Source organism: Dendrobates tinctorius, unplaced genomic scaffold (genome assembly GCF_039654945.1).
Source record: "Dendrobates tinctorius isolate UK_male_01 unplaced genomic scaffold, ASM3965494v1 ptg000032l, whole genome shotgun sequence".
Taxonomy (NCBI): domain Eukaryota; kingdom Metazoa; phylum Chordata; class Amphibia; order Anura; family Dendrobatidae; genus Dendrobates; species Dendrobates tinctorius.
In genome coordinates this window covers 13,103,543-13,113,092 of record NW_027361700.1, presented here as the reverse complement: position 1 = coordinate 13,113,092, position 9,550 = coordinate 13,103,543, and the positions used below count along the sequence as shown (strand labels likewise).

Genomic DNA, 9,550 nt, shown 5'->3' with positions numbered 1-9,550 from the left:
ATTGCTCCTATTCAGACAGCGCCTCCTGGGCTCTGCTATAAATCCAGATCCCTGTATAGGGGTAAAGGGTATCAGTGTTTCTCGGGGTGTTGTCTGGCTGCAGCCCAGACCGCAGGCAGACGTCACACTAAGGCCTGTTTCACACATCAGTTTTTTCTGTCAGTTGTAATCCGCCAAAATGGCAAAAAACGGAACCGCCTGTGTACGGACATCAACGTGAGCCACCAGACCGTTTTTTTGACGGATCCGGCGAAGGAGGAAATTTAAAGGAACCGCTGTTTGGAGAGGAGAGAGAGAATTTTTCAGCTGCCAGAACAGAGTTTAGGGTTAAATTTGCGGCTGAGGCAACTCCTCTGGGCATGCGCAATGTACAATGCGGATGCGGACGGCCGAAAAAACGCTGCATTGTCCGTCCAGGCATGTCGGTGGACGCCAAAATTTTGGCGGATCCGCAAAAAAAACGGATCCAACGGATGGCCATCCGTCAAGATCCGCCGGTAATGCAACTCAATGGGAAAAAAACGGATCTGCCAGGCAAAATGGCAGATCCGTTTTTTTTTGCAAAACGGCGGATTTTGACTTATGTAAGACGGATGTGTGAAACAGGCCTTACTCTATGATAGCATTTCTTTTGTTTACATAAAATATGCACTTTATTTACTTTCACAACACAATGGATATTTACACATGATGTATTGAATATTGTTAAACATCATATCTCTCACCATTTGATGTATTTACTGTTTTAATTTATTTGTGAACAATTTCCCCCTTCAGCTCCGTTATGTTTTTACATTCATTCAATAAAGATTATTGCTTATATTCTAAATAGCTTTGGTGATGTATCTCTTGGTAGGCTGTTATGTTTGAATTTGATACAGGGCCATATAACACTTACACTACTTATTATTTTTGGGTTAATTGCATTAAAATCATGTCTGCATGTTATTATTTGAAATCATACACAAGAAACTGTAGGAGAAATAATCGCAAATAGGGTCTTATCTGAGAAATACAGTTAGTAGTTTAGCACTCAGATTAAGCTCACCTGTTCAATCTGTTAAAGACGCATATAATGTAGAAATTCAGCCGCAGCGGATCCACGGGGCAGTAAGTGACCATCAGATATCAGACTGTATAGGGAGTTAGTGAGCAAATTCCGCGCTGCTGACAGAATGGAGACATATATCCCAGTGTGGTACAGTAAGGTTGTGCTTTATTTAAACATGTTTCAAAGTATATACAGTTGTGGCCAAAAGTATTGACACCCCTGCAATTCTGTCAGATAATACTTAGTTTCTTCCTGAAAATGATTGCAAACACAAATTCTTTGGTATTATTATCTTCATTTAATTTGTCTTAAATGAAAAAACACAAAAGAGAATGAAGCAAAAAGCAAAGCATTGATCATTTCACACAAAACTCCAAAAATGTGCTAGACAAAAGTATTGGCACCCTCAGCCTAATACTTGGTTGCACAACCTTTAGCCAAAATAACTGCGACCAACCGCTTCCGGTAACCATCAATGAGTTTCTTACAATGCTCTGCTGGAATTTTAGACCATTCTTCTTTGGAAACTGCTCCAGGTCCCTGATATTTGAAGGGTGCCTTCTCCAAACTGCCATTTTTAGATCTCTCCACAGGTGTTCTATGGGATTCAGGTCTGGACTCATTGCTGGCCACCTTAGAAGTCTCCAGTGCTTTCTCTCAAACCATTTTCTAGTGCTTTTTGAAGTGTGTTTTGGGTCATTGTCCTGCTGGAAGACCTATAACCTCTGAGGGAGACCCAGCTTTCTCACACTGGGCCCTACATTATGCTTCAAAATTTGTTTGTAGTCTTCAGACTTCAAAATGCCATGCACACGGTCAAGCAGTCCAGTGCCAGAGGCAGCAAAGCAACCCCAAAACATCAGGGAACCTCCGCCATGTTTGACTCTAGGGACCGTGTTCTTTTCTTTGAATGCCTCTTTTTTTCTCCTGTAAACTCTATGTTGATGCCTTTGCCCAAAAAGCTCTACTTTTGTCTCATCTGACCAGAGAACATTCTTCCAAAACGTTTTAGGCTTTTTCAGGTAAGTTTTGGCAAACTCCAACCTGGCTATTTTATGTCTCGGGGTAAGAAGTGGGGTCTTCCTGGGTCTCCTACCATACAGTACCTTTTCATTCAGACGCCGACGGATAGTACTGGTTGACACTGTTGTACCCTCGGACTGCAGGGCAGCTTGAACCTGTTTGGATGTTAGTCGAGGTTCTTTATCCAACATCCGCACAATCTTGCATTGAAATCTCTTGTCAATTTTTCTTTTCCGTCCACATCTAGGGAGGTTAGCCACAGTGCCATGGGCTTTAAACTTCTTTATGACACTGCGCACGGTAGACACAGGAACATTCTGGTCTTTGGAGATGGACTTGTAGCCTTGAGATTGCTCATGCTTCCTCACAATTTGGTTTCTCAAGTCCTCAGACAGTTATTTGGTCATCTTTCTTTTCTCCATGCTCAATGTGGTACACACAAGGACACAGGACAGAGGTTGAGTCAACTTTAATCCATGTCAACTGGCTGTAAGTATGATTTAGTTATTACCAACACCTGTTAGGTGCCACAGGTAAGTTACGGGTGCTGTTAATTACACAAATTAGAGAAGCATCACATGATTTTTCGAACAGTGCCAATACTTTTGTCCACCCTCTTTTTTATGTTTGGTGTGGAATTATATCCAATTTGGCTTTAGGACAATTCTTTTTGTGTTTTTTATTTAAGACAAATTAAATGAAGATAATACCAAAGAATTTGTGTTTGCAATCATTTTCAGGAAGAAACTGAGTATTATCTGACAGAATTGCAGGGGTGTCAATACTTTTGGCCTCAACTGTAACTTATTCTTAAGGAAAAACCACATGTTTCTACATATACATGTGGTTTTTCCTGAAGAAAAAGTTATATACTTCGAAACCATCACCTTACTGTACAACACTGGGATATACATCTCCATTCTGTCAACAGCGTGGAATTTGTCCACTAACTCCCTATACAGTCTTATTTGAAATCAGTATAACATCTATTTTTTGCATATGCAAAAAAAATTGCCCATTTCTGTTACTTGCATCAATTTTTCAAGGGAACAATAAAAAATGTATGCCGTAAGCAGTGTGTCTGTAAAGCTTAAAGTGCCCCTGTCACTTGTTTTTGCCGCTATAAGATGCAGCCGCTGCCTTTCAGGGCTTATCTACAGCATTACAGAATGCTATAGATAAGCCCCCGGTCTGACCTGCAAGATCAGAAAAATACATTTTATTATACTCACCCGGGGGGGGCGGTCCGGTGCGGTCCTGTCCGATGGGTGTCACAGGTCCGGGCCCGGTGCCTCCCATCTTCTTGCAATGCCGTCCTCCTGCTTGCTTCATCGCTCCTGGCATCGCACTTCTCTGCAGGCATACTGTTTAGGGCAGAGCAAAGTACTGCAGTGCGTAGGCGATGGGCCCCTCTGACCTTTCCCGGCCCCTGCGTACTGCAGTACTCTGCTCTGTACTCAACAAGGCAGAGAAGTACGCCTGTGTAGAAGTGTGATGCCAGGAGTGAGGAAACAAGCTGGAGGGCGGCACTGCAAGAAGATGGGAGGCGCCGGAGCCGGACCTGCGACACCCATCGGACTGGACCTCTCCCGGGTGAGTATAATAAAACTTATTTTTCTTATCTTGCACGTTAGACCGGGGGCTTATCTACAGCATTATAGAATGCTTTAGATAAGCCCTGAAAGGCAGGGCCGCATCTTTTAGTGGCCAATCCTGGTGACAGGTTCCCTTTAATTTTTTTGCGCCTTCATTAAGTTAAATAATAGGAAGATCTTGCCCAGAACTTGGATTTGCCTATTGTGCACTGGAATATTTATCACATAAAGTGTGTCCATGTGGGAAAATGTTTGTCTTCATTGTATTATTGACTTCCATTGGTCAGTGTGCTTTCCATGTACAGTCTATGTACAGTACAGTCCATCGTGCACATGGAGCATGCAAATCAAAAATACACTCAGCTCAACTTAGCCTAAAAAGTTGGCATTGGATGTCACAAATAAAGTATTTTGACCTAAATTATATAATTTTTAATGTGTGTATACCTCAAAATTTGTTAAGTATATTGATCCCCTTGGTTATCATAGATTGTTACCACATACATCCAATCTTACTTTATAATTGCAAACTTTGTCATCAAATAAAAGATATATCATTATACAAAGGGTTCAATTAGTATAACCAGTATTAGTATAATTGGTAAGAAACCAGAATTACTCAGGATTAAAAACTTTCAGAATTGGCACTATACTATCTGTCTCATTAACACAGGATTGAAGATCAATTTCCAAACCTTCCATGCACAATTTAAGTGTGTTTGATGTTTGTGAGCACCCAATCCCTTTCCTGTCTCCAGGGTGTGAATAATGGAATATAAATACGTGTCCAGTGATGCCCTTTGCAAATCTTTTCATTTTTAAATAGTTGTCCTGTTGGCCTTTGTTGTATTCAGGATGAGACAGACACAGAGGTTGCTTCTTGCCGGGACAGTATCTCCCCCTGTGTTGTCAGCAAAGAGATGATCAAGAGTCAAGACTTAACTGCTGAGCCTCAGATACACTTATAACTATCAACTATAAATATGGCTTACGTAATTAGTTAATTGTACATAATATAATACTCAGCCATTAAACCTATGATATAGAAGCCAAGACGAAAGTATGGAAGTGACAATATCTTGTCTTTTTCTCCTGCACCCAATATATAGATTTCCCCTAACATTTTATCTACCATTGTCATTAAACAAATTAACCATTCTATCTAATGTGAGATACATTTGTTTCAAGACAAAAACCGTAAAGACAACATCTGTAGCTAAATTGTAAAAAATAGAGAAGACAGAAAAACATTTTGTTACAGTGACAGAAAAAAATTATTTTATTGTACACATGTTCATTATTGTCATTCAGCAACGCAAATGCAATTTGCAAATACAGTTACTGTAAAATCATATGTTCTAGCAAAAATGTAACACTAAATTTATTTCGGGTTTGTACCCGTTATTAGGCATTGACTGAAATAGTCACATTATCAGTTTAAACTATTGTGCAGACTAGTTTTTGTTAGGCACGGCCTATTAATGAGTGCGTATGTGTCCTTGTAAATAGATACAGACACAATCACAATTTTAATCTTTTAATCCAAGCTTTGAAAAGACACAGAAAAACATGACAATTACCTCTAGATGCATAAGTAGAAATTATGCCTGAAAGTGATGCTCCCCTAATTCTTGTTGTTCCCTGAGAAAAGTGGAACAGCACTCTTCTATTAAGTGGGCAGAAATTGGCTTGTAAACTGCATTACATATATATATATATATATATATATAATCAGAGCAAATGAACTTTTCTCCATCCTCTGGTTTCAAAACCAGATTTTCACCTGAGTTTCGCTCAGGTCCAATATGGTGCCTGGCCTGCTTTGCAGTGAAGTTCATTCTCATGCTATTCTGATGGAAATTTAACCCAAACTCAGCTTTGAAAAGTTAACATCGCTCATTAGTATTATTATTGATTATGATCATAATATTAATAAAAACATGTATTATCGTATTATCGATATGATAATGTAGATTCAAGTTGTGCTTAGTGTAATATTTTTATGATACATTCTATAATGCATTATGGTACAACCTATTTCCTTCTCAGTTTTTGGAAATTTTGAAAGTCAGTTGCACATCTAGAGAACAGAGGAGCAGCACATCCCACCAGATCGGGATAACACGTGCCTGCTTTTCCTGTCCTGCTCACTCAAAAGGCCTGAACACATAAAATATGTATTCTATGAATAAAATCAGCATGGACTCGGGGGACTCTACCTCACTTGTGCATGATGATGTATTTATTGTAGGTAAAAGCATGGTGAGCACAGATCTATGCCTTCACATAAGATAGATGACATACTAAGGATACATCTCCGCCATAACTTGCCAATTTGAACATTTATACACATATAACCTATCTCTATACATGTGTTTGGTTATTTTTAGTAAAGCCAAAGGGAAAATCTCTATGTGTAAATCCAGGTCATTACTTTGTTTTACCAACCTCATCCACAAGGTTTAGCAAATTGATTATACAGACATAAGAATCTCATTTATCATTACCAGAATTAGGAATTGTATATATCACTTGTCCAACATTCTCCACAAAAATTAGCATTACCATTTTTTTTTGGAATGCTGAAATAAATGAAATTTGTAAAAGACTACATTAGAAATAATTACATTTTATTCATTTCTTTTACAAAATGTATGTAAAAAATGACAAATACTGGAGTGATAACGGCCTATTACAGTGGAAAAATACTTTGAAGACATTTCCGTATTACTGTAAGGTTTGTTTCCTTTTTTTTCCCAGGAATGCAGCATTTGGATTGTGTACGTACAATGGAACCCAAATAAGCGTTAGAAGAAAAGATACCTAAACAAAGCAAATGTTCATTACACAAAACAACTACTTTGTTGTAACTAGAACAACATAACAGACATCATTAAAACAGAATTTAATTGAAAGCTAATTTGGAGGCTTGTAAAGGGCTCATTTTAGACATACGTCTTCTACTACTAATAATGATACTTTTGTTTATTTTTTTCTATTTAAAGGATTTTAATACATTTGTGGTTATAATAGGTTGCACGGTGCACAGCCCTGCTAGCCTTGATAGTATAGATCATGCAGCACCAACTGCATATAATGCCTGATTCTGCTGCCTGTGAGTGATATAATATTTCTCCTAAGTGGGAAATTACACACTGCTATTAAATGTGTTTACTGTGGTCGTTTAGGTCAGACCTCGTTACTGTGCCACAGAATCAGTAATAAGTATAGACAAAATAGGGCGCCGGAAAATAGGCAATTGTACATAATCTAATACACAACCATTAAACATATAAGAGACGTTAGGAAACAAAGTATAGAAGTGATATTATCTTGTGTGTATTTATCCAGCCTACAATATATAGGTTTCCCATATATCATATCTACCATCATCATTAAACAAATAAACCACTGGATCTAGTATCAAGATTTATAACTAGACACAAACCATAAAAACAATATCTGTAGGGGAATTGCAGAAATACACAATGTAGAAAACTCATCTAGTTTTGAAAGAAAAGATCATTTCTTTACCACGTGTTAGTATTATCAGTGTTCAATAACAAATGCAATTTGCAGATATTGTTACTGTAAAATCCTATGTTATAGCAGAGATTAAACACTGTAAATTTATTTGTTTCGTGTTTGTCCATATATCTTATTGTCACCAGGCATTGACTGCCACTATTATGTATTATTCTTTTAAACTATAGTGCAAACTAGTTTTCGTTAGGCAGCCCCATTAATGGGTCCATATGTGTCCTTCAAAACAGATGGCGAAATAAATGTAATTTTCTGGAAATTATTATTCAAACTTTGAAAAGACATAAAAGACACAGAAAACATGACAATTACTTCTATATGCATAAATAGAACTATAAATCAACTACCTATAATGGAGATGCCTGAAAGTGCAGCTCCCCTAAAATATGGGGTTCCCTGAGAGAAGCTGACCAGCTCCTTTGTATTAAAAGGGTAAAAATTTGTAAACTGTATTCCATATATAAATAAGAAGGCATTTGTTGAAGAAAATAAACTATATCTTTAACATGTTTAAAATTAGTTTCCCTGTAGAAAATGTACATCACTTGTCTATGTAGAGTTGGGTGAGGTGTCTGGTGATGTGGAGAGTTCTGAGGTCTCGCTGCTCTCTTTTAATGACTCCTTATTGATGCAGGAGGGGACTCCTTCTTTCTCTCGTTTCTTCTGTTTCATCCTCCGGTTCTGAAACCAGATTTTCACCTGAGTTTCGTTTAGTTCTAATGTGGCAGCAATCTCTACTCGCCTGGCCCGAGTCAGATACTTGTTAAAGTGGAACTCCTTCTCCAGTTCTGTCAGCTGCTTGGTGGTGAAGTTAGTTCTCATGCTATTCTGCTGGGAATTTAACCCAAAATCGGAGGGTTTGGCTATGAAAAAAATAACAATATCATTATTATTAGTTGCATTTTTGATATCATTGGTCAGAATATTAACAAACGCATTTATCATCAATATGATCACAGAAACTGATACAAGTTGTATTTAGTATTTTCTGGGACAAGTAGTATTATAATGCATCATATTTCTTACTACCATTAAGGGAACTTTAGAAGTCAATAGCACATCTACCAATCTGAGAACGGAGGAGCATCGCATCCTACCAGACTGTAATAACACGTGCTTGCTTTTCCTGTTCTGCCCACTCCATCCATTAATCATAGTTACAATAAACAAAAGGTTTGAACACATAAAACACGTATTATAGTATTATATGAAGATAATCAATGTAGACACATGGGGCTTTACCTCACTGGTGTACAATGATGCATTTATTCTAGGTAAAAGCATGGTGGGCACTGATCTGAACCTTCATGTAAGATTGATGAGATACTAATGATCTGCGCCCACATTTACAAATACCCTGTGAACCTAAGGCCTACAGTCAGCAATAACTCATAAGTGATACTCACTTGTCTTTGGTGGATTCCTCTTCACTTTCATCCAGTCAAAAGTGGGATTAGATGATACAACTTCAGGTTGGCAGGGCACATCTTTATCATTGTGTAATAGAGGAGAGTGACTAGGATAGTTCTGTAACAAGGCTTGGTGGTCTTGCCCGAATGAGTGTTGATGGTACGTTACGGGGCCTGGCACAGCTCCACAGTATCCTTCTGACAAAGAGCCAGTGTTAGGAGCTGTGCTGGCAGAATAAGGTTGTTGTTGAAAATAAACTCCTTCGGTTTCTTGGCTGACGTAGACTTGGTGCCCATAGCCCTGGCTGCAGGATGTCTGTGATGTGTAGCTGGGTATGGAGCTGGCATATGCAAGGCTGGTGCTTGGGGTATGGTGATGATGGTAGGCATGGTTCTGCTGCTGGATCTGGCTTGAAATTGCTCCAGTACCTCCTACTACAAACCGACCATCACCGTTATAAATTTCACTGGTACTTGTGCATCCAGGAAAGGAAGGTGTCCCTTGGTCTAAATGGTGGTATCCTCTGGGTGAGTAGGCACTAGTACCACGATTACAAATTGCATAGTCCAAAAAGGAGCCCATTCTGGTATTGTCCATCTGCCAGGGATGGAGGAGGGTCAACCTGTTTTCGGGGGAATCCTCCTTGCCCTACAACCTTTAGGTAGTATGTCAAAGCTGTAAACTTCCATCCATGGATTTCCAGGCTTCAAACCCTCTGTCTCTCACTGTGAGAACACGTGATTCTCTGGGGACCAATAGCTGAAGACCTCCTGAAGCTTGTCAGATATCTGAACCCATCCATCATGCCCTGTGACATTTGCATGACAAAGAAACTTCAATCAAACCCAGCCCATCAATCTGATAACGACACGTTAGCTTCAGAATCTTTCTTCAGAGCCTCCAAAGAAAACTTGGAATTATTCAGGAC

General features: G+C 38.8%; 1 protein-coding gene across 1 annotated transcript; it reads right to left on the bottom strand.

Moving 5' to 3' along the window:
- Positions 1-6,288: 6,288 nt before the first annotated feature.
- HOXB1 (homeobox B1) lies at positions 6,289-9,291 on the bottom strand. The gene is made up of 2 exons (XM_073572905.1): positions 8,619-9,291; positions 6,289-8,075 (listed from the first exon to the last, which is right to left on the bottom strand). The coding sequence occupies exons 1-2, from the start codon at positions 9,217-9,219 to the stop codon at positions 7,762-7,764; spliced, it is 915 nt and encodes a 304-aa protein (XP_073429006.1). The 5' UTR covers positions 9,220-9,291; the 3' UTR covers positions 6,289-7,761.
- Between the last annotated feature and the right edge of the window lie 259 nt (positions 9,292-9,550).

Bases quoted from the DNA above. Each gene is read 5' to 3' on its own strand.
- HOXB1 (XM_073572905.1), bottom strand. From the start codon at position 9,219: ATGGACAATACCAGAATGGGCTCCTTTTTGGACTATGCAATTTGTAAT. The intron at 8,076-8,618 runs GTGAGTATCACT...TTTTTTTCATAG, and splicing joins GAGGAATCCACCAAAGACAA to CCAAACCCTCCGATTTTGGG.